The sequence below is a fragment of the Nicotiana sylvestris genome, chromosome 12, assembly GCF_000393655.2.
Source record: "Nicotiana sylvestris chromosome 12, ASM39365v2, whole genome shotgun sequence".
NCBI lineage: Eukaryota > Viridiplantae > Streptophyta > Magnoliopsida > Solanales > Solanaceae > Nicotiana > Nicotiana sylvestris.
Genome location: NC_091068.1, coordinates 32,030,620 through 32,044,710, shown reverse-complemented (window position 1 = coordinate 32,044,710; position 14,091 = coordinate 32,030,620). Strand labels below are relative to the sequence as shown.

At 34.9% G+C, this 14,091-nt stretch overlaps 1 protein-coding gene across 1 annotated transcript; it reads right to left on the bottom strand.

Annotated features, from left to right (window-relative positions):
- Positions 1 to 2,186: 2,186 nt before the first annotated feature.
- Positions 2,187 to 13,076, bottom strand: LOC104238795 (prefoldin subunit 6). Its single transcript, XM_009793272.2, has 5 exons — positions 12,785 to 13,076; positions 12,623 to 12,693; positions 12,395 to 12,519; positions 3,777 to 3,837; positions 2,187 to 2,462 (listed from the first exon to the last, which is right to left on the bottom strand). Exons 1-5 carry the CDS (start codon positions 12,861 to 12,863, stop codon positions 2,406 to 2,408), a joined length of 393 nt encoding a protein of 130 aa, XP_009791574.1. The 5' UTR covers positions 12,864 to 13,076; the 3' UTR covers positions 2,187 to 2,405.
- Between the last annotated feature and the right edge of the window lie 1,015 nt (positions 13,077 to 14,091).

The window sequence follows — 14,091 nt, the reverse complement described above, 5'->3', positions numbered from 1 at the left end:
AAAACGTAACTTATTAGTTATTAGTTTACGGCTAATGCGAATGGAAAATTGCGACCGAGTTTGTACAAAGAAAAACTGCTTTCATTCTATCGGGAACCAATCCTGGTTAATTTAGACCATCAATGGATGAGCAAGGATACAACAATACAAACAACAAAATACATGATTCAAACTAAATCAACAAATCAAAAACAAACATAAAACTCACATTAAATCACTGGATTAAACATGAACTTCAAGCAAAGATGAACATGAACTAAAAACAACAAAACATGACGGATTAAAACGATTCAAACAACATTAATAATTTCTGGAAAATACATAACAACACATGAAACAAATTGAAGAAATAATTAATTAAATTTCAATTTGAATCTAACAAACTAACAAATATTTAAACAATAATACAAACATGAAAAACAACTAATTAATCTTTCATTTGAAATCTGAAAAATTAATTTAACAAAGCACATGAACAAACTAAAAAATTAATTCAAACGATAGACATGAACAAAACAAACATTTGCCGATTTTAGATTCGAGAAATATCAAAACAAAATACGGACAAAAATAAAAACTCAAAATCTAATAACCGGATCGAAACGACGAACAAACGACTAAACCAACAACGAACTTGACGAGCCTCGACCAAAGTTCGAACCAACGATGATGAACATGATTTAAGAAGTAACTGAAGCAGATGAAGGCAGAACATGAGCAGCTGGGGTGCGATTGAAGAAGACGAAGCAGCGACGACTGGTTGTGTATGCGAAGAAGATGAAGGTGAGGCAGCAGCTCGGAGACAGCTTGGCCATGGTGATGCCCAAGCTCGAAGAAGACGAAGCAGTAACGGAGGTCGTTTGGCCATGGAAACGAGTGGTCGATGAGGGCAATGACAGCAGTAGCATGATGGGTCTGTTTGGTTCGAACTGGACGACGAGCAGCTGTTCGTCGAGGAGGAGGAAGGTGGTCGACGCAGCAAGCAGAAAGCTCGAGCTTGAAGCAGCGTCAATGGCGGGAAGGCAGTGCCACCATGGACGACGATGGCAAAGCTCAGAGACGACGGAGCAACAGCAGTGACGCTGCTGGAGCAGGCTGAAGAAGATGAAGCAGTAGCAACACACAAAACATGGCATCCATGGCGATGGGTTTTCCTTCCATTTTGGCCGAGGGTTTTCCGGCGAAGCAGCGGCGAAGCAGACGGGGAGGTCGACGTCGATGGTGGTGACGTTGGTTGTTCTGAGTAGACGAAGAATAAGGTAAGGGCATCCATGGTTGTGTGCTTGGAGCTTTGGAGGAGAAGTGAAGAAGAAGAAGAGAGGTGATGGGGGCGGGTAAGTTAGTGTTAGGGTTTTTGTTTTCTTATTTTTTTGTTTTGTTTTTGTGTTTGGACAAAAAATGAAGAAGGGGGTTGGGTATTGGGTTAATGGGGCGGACCGGGTCGACCCGGTTTGAAGTGGACCGGGTCGTGGGGAAGATTGGGCAATTATTTGGGCCTGAGGTTGAAATTTGAAGAAGTGGCCCAATCTGATTTTTCTTTGTATTTTTGTTCTTTTTTCTTCTTTTATTTTCTAAAACTAAATTATAAAATACTTAAATTATTATTAAAAACTAAATTAAGTTATAAAAGCGCAAATTAACTCCCAATAACAATTAACGCACAATTAAGTAATAATTAAGCATAAAATTGTTCATTTGGACATTAAATGCTAAAGATGCCTGTTTTTTTGTAATTTTTAATTTTTGTAAAACTAATTTAACTACTAACAATTGTAGAATTAAATCCTACATGCAAAATGCGACATATTTTTGTATATTTTTTATTAATTTAACAAATAAACAAACACAGACAAATACAAACAATTATCCAAAAATATCATAAAATCTCACAAAATTGCACACCAAGGAAAATCATTTTATTTGAATTTTTTGAGAGTGATTCTCATATAGGGCAAAAATCAGGTGCTTACACTAGCTAGTTTCATTAGATCAGTCAATAGAAGCACTTTTTTATCTTATAATGACAACCAGGTAAATGTAACATAGAAAAGCTGGTTAGTTTTCCTTCAGAATATTGTGAAAACTTTCGACTAGGTATAGCTTTCCGTTTTTGTAGTAAAAAAAGCTTATGCACCTAGCTAAGAGTCTTAACCTTGTCCTTGAAATAATGCTTGCGGCCACGATAATTAACCATAAAAAGAAGAGGAGATTGTAGCTAGATAGAAAATTAATCAGCAGATGTAATTCAAAATCATACGAAGTACAAAACCATGGATCTACAAAAGCCAATCGAACAATAAGGTAAACGTCTGAGTGTCTGGGACGACAAGACACTGTAATCCTGCTATTAATACGGATCAAAATCAACCGACCAGTGTAGTGTAGAGTACCACCAGAGGCGTGCATTAGGCCTTGCCTTTTCCAGCTTGGAGAGACTGAATCTTTTGTTGTAACTTCAGAATCTGGAAAATGACGAGTATAACAACAAACAAATGAATCAGGACAATACAAATAGTGGACTGAACTGCACAAGGCACCTAATGACTTTAGCAGAAAGCAAGACAAATCACCAAACAAACTAGATTTTTTCAATATCTGATATTAAATTTTCAAACCAAAGCCTCAATATACATCGAAATCATAGTAATACAGTTCAGCTCCCCAAGCGACTGGAGTTGATAACACAGTATTCAAGGGGATTCAGTAAATGATCAGGAGATACATGAAAATAAAACAGAGGACGAAGAGTGAAAAATATTGATGTAAATAAATAAGGAATTTGTCAGAAAGAGCAGACATGAAGTAACAGGTCTTTAATTTTCATGTACAAACTACAAGTTTATATCGATAGGAATATTTGTTTTCTTTGTTCATACTAGCAAAACATAACAGAAGTCATGCACTAAACGTCTTAAATCTGATTCAGAATCCCTAAGATTGTTAAATAAGACTTATGCCTTACACTGCAGTCTCAGCTCCTTCCCAAGATAAAGGTAAAGTAGCTTATCCAACAGAGAGTAAGAAGGCCATTTAGATGGTGTTTTGACTACAATATAAGAGCTCTACTTTGACTTGATCTCCTTAGCCTCTTGCTACGTCCTCCACAATCATGAAAACAGTTAGCAAATATAAAGTTTCTAATCCTGGACATGATTCGAAGGAATTCGAAGAACTGGCTAAATGGAAACAAATAATAAAATACGAAAATGAATGATGTGGAAACCCAGTGTGAGATCTGAACATGCTTTAGCAACAAGTGATTTTTCAGGTACAAATGTCTATCTGGGTCTTTCTTTATTATTGCTGACAGAATTGAGCAATCACTACCCAAATAACAATTAAACAGGTTTGAGCATGTTGTAAGAGTTGGGAAATAACTAATTTTTTAACACAAGTAGAAAATCTAGAGAGCTCAGTAGACTCTCTTGATTCAATGTATAGGCGACAATGGCGGACACACGTATACTTTACCAATGACAAATTAATCGTAAATTGATTCGGAAACAGAAAGGAGTGTAGTTTCTCTTTTAATGTAAATTTCGACCAAGAAGTTCCGATAAAATAATTAATAATGCTATCTGCAATTTGTTACTCCATAGTCAGTGTAAAGCAGCAAATTTTAGACAAATGTGCTCATACAATGAATAAAGTCTAAGGCACACAAACTTTTTCTTCATCATTACAATTTTCCTTGTACTTCTTAAAACATCAAACTGATAGTCATCGTAAAATGTGAAAAATAATAAGACAATACATAAATTGAGAAGTGAACCAACCGTTTCCTTTTTGCTGTTTTGCTTTTCCTCCAAGTCTTGAAGAGTACTATCTAATCGCTTTCTGTTGAATGATAGAATGAGAGTAATCATTACATGACCAAAAAACCGTAACAACTAACAAGAACTACTGAAGCAGCAAAGGAAAATACATGTTCTATTATCTACTGACTACCATCTGCTGCTTAAATCTACCTAAAATTTACTAAATACGCTTAGAAATACACACTCTACATATGAATTCCTGGAAAACCAAACAAAAAGGAGCCATGTTCAGCTCATCTATTATATCAGAACAGTGAGTTTACTAGTCCGTTTATGCTTTGCTTTCTGAAACTCCTTCGTGTTTCCTGGTACAAGTCTTGGATACAATTGCCTGTTTGAAGGGTTGGGTTTTGCCAAAGCACTAAAATCTAGGACCCTAAGGACTCATGGATAAAATCATGGACAATGATACGTTACGGACATATAGAATAAATTTATGCTATATAGCTGTTTAACATCTGTCCTTATGCAGGATATGCATTCGTTCACCACCTTTTTTGAAAAAAGAAGTCCTATTTTCAAGTCAAAAACTGAGGGGAGGGGGGAGTACACAAATTGTCACAAGCCTATTTGGACAATATTCAGTTGATTTGGTTCCCTAAGCATGGCAATAAGTCGAAGGCTACTACATACATAATAAAAGTAAATAGTAATCGTTCAATAAATGAGCTCAGAGTTTTATCTCATTTTTTCTTTCCGCCGGAGCACCCATTACAATAAAACATAGATACGTTATCTTTTTAACTTGACCGATTGCAACAATCACCAAATGAATGGAATACCCAAAAGGGACTAATCCGACAAGCTTCAAAAGCCGCCAGCAAAGCATGGACACGACATTTTTAGGATGATTTGGTAAAAGATCATGACAGAGATGAATATGTTCAGAACCTATATAGTCCTGACTATTTTATCCTCGACATTAAGTCACATAGCTTCACAGGTCTACCTATGTGGAGACTGGAGATACAGCAGCTAAGGCACCATAATTCAAGATTTCCATCTGTTTTTATACGCATTGCCTCCGCGTTCAAAATTCGACTTTCTAAAATCATAAGAGGTTCTAAGTTGTAATGAATGGAACTTTCAATAAAAACAATATCTCAGTGAAGTTCTAGGAGAGGAAAAGAGCTGCTGGTTGCTGGGGCAGTGTAGTCGATCTGCCACTTAACTTAGTAGAATCCTCACTTTGTGTCTGTCGGCAACACAAACTTAATGGGATCTGTAATTCTTTCATCAATTAAATAGAATCTCTACAGATTGGATACCAAGGATTCATATAACCAACCCAACTGATTTAGTACAGTTTTTGTACTGCCAACAATAGCTACCAATAGGAAATATAACTAATCACTAGTGCAGCAATAATTTTATTATTTTCCACCTTCCTCCCCTGGGATTCAAGTAACAGCTTAAATAGTGACATGCATGAGAATATCATCAAAAAATGGTGACATGCATGAGAAATGAGCTTCTAGCATCCCTGATAATTTCGTAAGATTTTAAGTCCTTAAAGCCCGCATAGAAAAAATGGCAGATGTGGAAAATACTCTTAAGAACACGTTAATATACAAGTAACCTCGTTTGGAGTATATGTCGGGGTATATATCCCCAGTAATCGACATTTCAATTGCAAAGCCAAAGAGCATAGCTAAGTGACGAATCAATAATGGGGTTCACGGCCAATCTCATCTTAAGCAAATTCAAGCTAAGTTTGTCCTATATATTGTGTTAACTAAAGTTAGTTTATACCTATATAAACCCCCTTACACATCTAGATTGGCTAAGTTCCAACAAAAAACTTCAAGAATACCCACAAGAACTCAAGTTAGGGCTTGGTGTGGAAGAGGTAAATTCTTCGCCCCCTTTTTTAATATAATTATGAATTGAATATTTTTAAGGTGTAGTGAAATAGAAAATACTATTTTATTTAAGTTCTATGCAATGTCTTGAAATAAACTATGTCCAAGCTAAGGCTAAATTGAGGAAGAAGATGAACAGTGTCGGGTTTATATGAACGATGTTTTTTGGGGTTTTCAATGAAGCGAGTCGACTCCATAACACATATAATAACCGAATCAGAGCTAAAAATCGAGAATCAACATTCAATGGAAAAATATGGATTTTTTGGGGAAACTTTTTGGAATAGGGTTAGACATTTTTATTCATTAAATTAGTATCGTTGTGATACTTGATTGATGAATATGAGTTCATTTATGTAGATTGAAGTCGTTTGGATCGAACAACTCGTTCTTTAACATTTGGAGCTTAAGGTTAGTAAAGTAAAGCGACTTTGAGGTATGCCGAGCTTTAAACTTCTTGTGTGCTTTCAAATTAACTCAACAACTACAACAAAATACCCCGTGAATCCCACATAGTGATGTCTAGGGAAGGTAGTGTCTACGCAAAACCTTACCCAAACCTTGTGGATAGGGCTGGGCATATATCGGGTAAAACCAATAGCCCGAAACGAAAAAAGCTTATTGGGTTATCGATATCAGGTTATTGGTTAATGGTTCGATAACAATTGTGTTATTTGACTATTGGGTTATCGGTTCTGGTCTTGGTTTGCCCAATTTTTTTAATAACCCAATAAGCTCTAGCAAATTATAATTTTACTCTTAGGTATATAAAGCCACTTTAGAGCTTCATTCTTTATTAGTACTATGTTTGAACTTCTTAATTTTCAAGGTGTAAAATAATTTTGTGTTGTTTCTACTTTCTACTGTGTTTGGACACTGTGTTTGGACAAGTGGACTTGAGCAAATCTCTTAATTTCTGATATAAAAGCAGCTTTTGTTTTGGTCCTCTAATATTTTCAATGTTCAGTATATTATGCTAATTGATCCTCCCAGTGGATACTCCCGAATAGCCTGAATAGCCTGGAGTAAGCGTGCCACTATTTTAGAATATGTTATTCTTGCTACAATTGTTGGATAAGTGCATTTAACAATATCAGTATATTTAATGTTTCGCTCTTATGACCCGTTTGGCCATATATTTTGCCAAAATATATTTGGGTTTTTTTTTGGCAAATACATGTTTGGCCATAGATTTTATCTACATTTTGGCAAATTCCCAAAACCCAAATTCCAAAACCAGCTGGCCCAAAATATCACTATTATATTTTTTAAAAATTGCCCCAAACTTTTGTATTTTATAAAAGAGCCCACCATTTATTATTTTGTAACAATGTTGCTTCGTCTTCTCGGTTATCTGATAGTGTATTATGTAGTTCATTATAAAAATGATAATTCTGTACCAAATTTATTTATGTTCAGGATTATGGTTTGCGATAATATAATGATTGTTATTGATAAAGGTATTGTTTGGTATTTGTGATAGTTTTTAGAATTTGTGGGTGTAAGTCATGTTTCATGTTTTTTCAAAAAAAAAAGTGAAATATGTTTTGAAAACTTATGTCCAAACACATTTTCATCTTCAAACCAAACTTCACTCAAATCAGATTTTTGAAAACAAATTTGAAAATCTATGCCCAAACGCTAGCTTAAACAATATAAAATTGTTGTGTTTGATGAAAAGATTAACAATAGTTCTCCAGTCATTGTTTAGGTGGATGCAAGTTAATATAATGAAGCCATCCTATTTTATTTCATAATCCCATTGATGTTCATTCATGTACAAATATATGAGGTACATTTGAGCATAATTTATTGTTTTATGCAATTGAACAAACCTTTTGATAAGCGTAGACATGTGTCCATGAAACTTTGTTCACTCTTTAGAACATAACCGAAACCTATGTTGCTTGGACTTTTCGAAATGTAGCGGGGTGCATGTCGGATCCTCCAAAAGTAGTATATTTTTAAAGGATCCAACATGGGTGCGGTAACATTTTGGAGAGTCCGTGCAACATTGATCGAAACGGATCAAGGTTATAAGATCAATTAGTGTTATACGCTATGTTCCTCCCTCTAAATTAAGTTATCTTATCGGGTAAACCGATAACCGAACCGATAACAATCGATAACCGATTAACTGATACCCGATATCTTATCGATTCGGATATCGATTTAATATATTTATAAACGGATAACTATGTCGAACCGATAACATTAACAACCAAATCGAACAAACTTATACTTACCCCTACTTGTGGAGATAGAGAAATTGTTTCCAATAGACCCTCGGCTCAGGAAAGTATAAGTACAACAGTAATGAAAAGAAAAATAATACAAGAAACAACGGCAAGTAGCCATGAAAAAGCAACATGAATAACAACAAGAAAGTAAGATGACCGAAATGAAGGAAACGAGAGGTAGTACTAGAAACCTAATACCAACTAAATACGAGAGTACATACTAATACTATCGGTATGAACAAGGAAAACACTAGGCTACCTAATCTATTACCCCAATCCTCGACCTCCAAACCTTACTAGTTTAATTAATCAAGTATCTTACACAATTTCGAAAGTTTCCAAAAATTCCATATTCTTCATTAAAGGTCGATTGCCGATTTTTAGCTCCAATTCATTCATTATATGTGTTATGGAGTCTAGTCGCTTTATTAGAACCCCAAACACCGTTCATATACCCGACATTATTCATCTTCTTCCTCAATTTACCCCTAGCTTGGACATAACTCATTTCGAAACCTCGCATAGAACTTCAATAAAATTGTAATTTCTATTTCACTATCCCTTCCAAATGCTCAATCCATAATTATATTCTAGAATGGGGTAAAGAAATCACCTCTTCCACAGTCCACACAAGCACTAACTTGAGTTCTTATGGGTTCTCATAGTTCTTATTAGAATTTAGTCAATCCAAATGTATAATGGGGTTAATACAGGAGTTACCTAACTTTAATTAACACAAAATATTAGAGAAAACTTACCCTGATTTTGCTTAAGATGAGATTGGTCATGATCCCATTAGTGGTTCCACACTTTGCTTAACACAAAATATTAGAGAAAATGTGCATATTCTGACACAAGTAATGAGTTTATATAGAACCACACTAATTGCAACACAAATCTTATTTTTGTAACTTGCTTTCTGACCAAGGAAAGAGATATGTATAAGGGGTTGAATTTACCCCCTTTGCTGGCGATATAGTGTGCCACAAGTTCAACTGGTGTGGCTCTTATGCACTTGGTAAAATATTGTCATATAAACTTTGGCAAAATTTCAATTAGCATGCGATGGGGTACGATCCATACACCCGATGAATTTCCAATTTTGACTGTTTGTGATTTCTTTTCCATTTTCAACACAATTTAAATATTCATACCCCGTCCATGTACCCCCAAACCATGTTACACGTATATTAACGTGTTCGTAAATATTTTTCCTTTGTGTCATCTTTATTGGCACGCAAAACAATATCTTTAACATTCATGGATGCTACATTCTCCCTCACTTATGCATTTGATACTTTCTTTATGTCTGTATAACTCTTGCACCACCACGAGTGGCCGCCATAACGCATACCTGAGTGTCAGTACTTTGACATTATTCATTTAATGGTGCTAGGTTTAACTGTCAATTAGGCGCAAGACGGTCAACATACGAGCTAGGATTCCTGCAGCTTCATTACTCTTGGTGAACCCAATTTGATATCTTAGGATTCATAATGATGCATTTTCCTCGTCTTCTTTTTGTATCGTGCGACTAAAACTTTATTATTTCGTTCATAGCATCATAGAGGCTCCATAGATGAAATTCGTATTATTTTTGGGTTATGGGTACTCTATGGCATTTGCATGGCATTTTTAGTTATGTCTTGTGATACGATTTGTCTCACTTTAATTCAAATGGTAAGTATCTTGCTTTACACATTTAATATTGTAATTATTTAGATGAATTGAGATACAAGGTTATGAATTGGACATTTAACATGTCATATAGGTTCACTCGATCGGGCGATCCTGGTGGCAGGTACAAGGTATCGGCCAGATCTCACCCCATTTTGGGGTGTGACAGAGCTATGGATTGGAAAGCCAGCAGAAAATTATGTCCTAACTCCAGATGTTTTTACAATCGTAGGATCTAATACAGAGCCCTCACTTACTAAATTATCAGTACCAGTAATTGGGATAAATAAGTATTCACGTCCAACTTTATAACCAAGTGAAAGCCTTTTGTTATTTAGCGGAGCTTGTATCTGTTTATTTTTTTATAAACTTAGCAGAGCTTTTATTAGACTGAAACCACTGAAAATCAAGAGAAAACATTATTTTAAGTTGACAGCTTAAAGAGGACAAGAGGTTAAGCTATAGATTAGCAACTTGAAAGGAAAAGGGAACGGGTAAAAGCTCCTTAGATACAGGTTTTAACAATTTGGAATCACAATGTAAGGAGCATAGACAATGCCGAGTCAAACACTGAAACAGACAAAACAACTTTAAACGTTAGGGGATAAGCAAGGATAGGAAAAGAACCTGCACTGTTTTATAAAAACTTAATCTACTTTACCTTGCTTCGAATATGTTCTTATTGAGTTCTTAGCCTAACTTATACCACCTCTATGTGATTATGTTCATCGATTGTTCAAGACTTGCCTCTTTCTATCGATATTGCTGACCCTGCATGTTTGCTATGTCTGGTTGCTCTTACTCTATTTATATGTTGAGTATTAAATCATAATTTCCTCTTGATTGATTCTGGATTCCTTATTTTATGGTTTGACTGAAAGTTTCTCTTTTAAACCCTAAAATTCTACCTTGTCTATCTAAATTAACTGATTCCCCTACCTTATTTGCTATGGTACTTTATTCTTACTAAACCATTTCCTTAATTGGAGTTTTCTGAGCTTAGTCCTAATTGCCTACCCTATACTTACTGAACTTGAATCTTTCTTTAATAGTTATATACTGATTTCTTTCCTTATTTACCACTTGTTCTTACCGTTTGAGTTAATTCCCTTAACTTAAGGGGAGTATTTACCTTGATTACCTGACTGACTGATTCTGAGTTCCTTAGTTACTAATGGAATTTGATTTTTACCTTATTTGCTACCTGCTTTCAAACTATAAATACCTTAGTCTTTCATCAACGCAAGAGACGAACACTCTTGGTTCAAAAACTATCTGTCACACTTAAAAACTTTCTGCTCTCTTTTGTGCTACTTGCTACTGCTCTAAGTTAGCCAGCTGCAAGCCAAGGCTAACCATTTTGCCCTACTGTTCTTTCACTTTGCTTACTCTCCTCTTTACTGGTACGTTTAAATTTCAATTCAAAGTTCCAACAACAATATGATTTTCTTATTGCTTAAGTTCATCCTGTTTTCAGTTTGCTTCTATTTGTGGTTTTTGTTGTGAAACTTGTAATTTATGTTTACGTTATTATGTACTCCACTTCCTTTAGATCAGCATGTTACCCCTCTGTGTTATTTCTGAACATGTCTGCACCGATTATCTCTATGTGTTAACCACCATGTGTTCCATGTATTCCCAAACCCCTTGAACCCTATTTGTGACTACTGAACCTGCCTTGGTGTTGTGACTCCTGGATGTGTATGAACCTGTCCTAAGGTGTTGTGTTTGGACTTCTGTTCATTTCTTCAATCTCTTTTCAAACAGTCTTTGTGTTTTACTAAATTACCTTCGAACAACCTTCATTTTATACAGTTTTTCACTAAAACCTTTTGTCAATCACTTTCACTCTACTCCTATAATTGAGAACAACATTTAGAGATTAAGAAAGTAGATGAATTATGTTACAGATTGAACTATTCTTTTTCAAATGTTAACAAATAGTATAAAACATCATGGTCTGGTTGATTCTCAAAACACCCTTTAGCATATCAGCTACAACTGTTCATTGCCATAGCAAATTTAGACTGCCATAACCCACAACAGCAACCTAAACAGTTTTACTTTGCTACAAGATATCGTGTTCTACAATTTCACCCCCGTCATTAGTTCTTCAGCGCCTCTAATACAGGGAATTTGAATTTAGTCCTAAAAGCACATCACTGTTTCTGTTCTGAAACTATATATATTTGTAGTTCTACTTCCAATAAAAAGATCTGATATGCTATGGCAACTAGAGCAAATCCCAATCATATTTCACATAATCTGCTTAATGGACTATGTCGGTTCTATTTCTTTACTGGACCTCGGTCCAGCAATATTACAGCCAATAAAACCCATATAGAAGACCATCAACTTAGGTACAAAGGCTTAGATATATAAGAAGCACATTGAGTCAAAATATCATGGACAATGTCAAATGAAAGAGGGTATTAAATTAGTATTATTAAGAAATTCCTAAAACTTTAATAAAAAGATTTTGCATAAGCCCTTGCGATTCTTTTACTGATTGAAGAATTAGTAAGAACTACTTTACAACAACAACTGCTACGCCTTAGTCCCAAACAAGCTGGGGTTAGCTATATGAATCATCACTTATCACATTAGTCCATTCAACTATTTCTTAAACTATTTTAATTTTTCGAAAACCTATTAATTGAGCATACAAAACCTCTTCCAAGAAACAACAATCTTATATACTTGCTCAAGAAAGCAACATTACAATCATCAAAGCACATTCAGAAACCACCAATTGCCCAAAAAGAAAAAAAGTCTTAAATCAAAATGAATGACATACAGTTCAGCAGAAATGTATTCAATTCGCTTTTTGACATTGGCTCTTGCCTCAGCCAAGTCCTGCTTCACAAGCACTGGCCCTATCAACTTGTAAACATTCGCATCTTCATTCAATAGATCCAATTCCTACACACCCAACTCAAAAAAAAATTGTCTCAATATCCCAAATATTGCAAAAACCAAACACACCCAAATAAGCATATGAATAATAAAATAATAATAATAATACCTTGAGAACAAGCTCATTTTCACCTAGTTGAATAGTGTACTTCTTTCTGATTTGGTGGTTCTTTGATATATCTGTAAATACATCGCAATTAATATATGAATGATACAGTTTCTTTTAGTAAGAAAACAAAAGGGAGGAGGATTAAGGAAGAAAAGATTATGCCTTTTTGAAGTTTGCTAAGATCGTTGGCTTTGTTTTCTAGGTCACGCTGCAAATCTCGAAGAGCAGCTGACGAGGCCATTCTTTTAACTTCTTCTGCAATTGGGTTACCTTCTCTTGTGTTGATTTGCTCTCTGCTGCTGCCGGAGTTTTGGGGTTTAGGGAAAGGAGTGCGGCGGCGACCGGGAGCGGGTGGATATTCGTGGAGAGAACCGGAGATTTGCTCGTTTATTTGCGGTGTCAATAGTTAACGAGAAAATATAAACATTGTTTTAGTCCTCAATTTTTAGTAGTTGCTCGACTTCAGTCCTTCAGGTATCATAGTTAACATGTGTTGGAAATAGATTGTGTCAAAATAGGCTTGACAGAATTCCATCATTAAAGCGAATAAACTGCTTAAATTTGCACCCCAAAATAAAAAGTCAAAGATCACTTTTAGCCAACAGGCCAAGCCATAAAATTTATTTTTTATATAATATATAAAAATACATATTTTTCGACATTTTAAAAGTGACTATACAATATTATTTTCTTGACCCATGTACATCATCCATACATGAAAAATAATTTTCAAAAGGCCACATTAACTAAAGACCCTGATGATGGTCATAATAACAAACAAAAGTCCACTATCTAGGATTTAATATTTTATGAGTTTAACTTTAAAGTTTTTAGCACCGAACATATTATTTTTTAAATATGAGTTCATATTTATTATTTGTTATAATTTTAATAAACTTTTGTACCTAAATTTATGCTACACATTAAATGTAGTAGGCTCTTATTAGAGATGGCAAAATGGTTAAAAGAAAACAGTTAACCACTCATATTATCCACTAAGAAATAGGTTGGATAATGATTTTTTTAAAAATGGGTCAAATATGGATAAGATCCATATTATCCATTTAGAAAATGGATAACCATTGGTCAATGGATCTAACTTTTATATTTGTAAAGCCTCAAATTGGGATTTCAATTTAGGGAAACTAAGAATTCTCCCAAAAGTGATCACATGCAAGAAGTTATAGATAATATGATTACTCATATTATCCGCCGGTTAACCCGTTCTATCCGTATTAAATATGGGTCGGATCGGATAATTTATCCATTTTTTCATACTGTTTTCAATCTGAACCATATCCGACCCGATCTGCCCGTTTGTCACTTGTAGTTCTGATAAACCGGGTACTTCTAAGCTGCATTCGCCCATATATCTACTAGAGGAAAAAAAATATCATATACAACATAAATATTGTGTAGATGACATAGGTCGTTACTCGTTAGGAGCGAATCCAGATGAATGCATATAG

What these genes read in the sequence shown, in the direction of transcription:
- LOC104238795 (XM_009793272.2), bottom strand. Translation starts at nt 12,863, where the DNA reads ATGGCCTCGTCAGCTGCTCTTCGAGATTTGCAGCGTGACCTAGAAAAC. An exon ending in GAATACATTTCTGCTGAACT is followed by an intron (nt 3,838 to 12,394) that starts GTATGTCATTCA and finishes ATCATTCAACAG; the next exon opens with AAAGCGATTAGATAGTACTC. An exon ending in AAAACAGCAAAAAGGAAACG is followed by an intron (nt 2,463 to 3,776) that starts GTTGGTTCACTT and finishes GTCATTTTCCAG; the next exon opens with ATTCTGAAGTTACAACAAAA.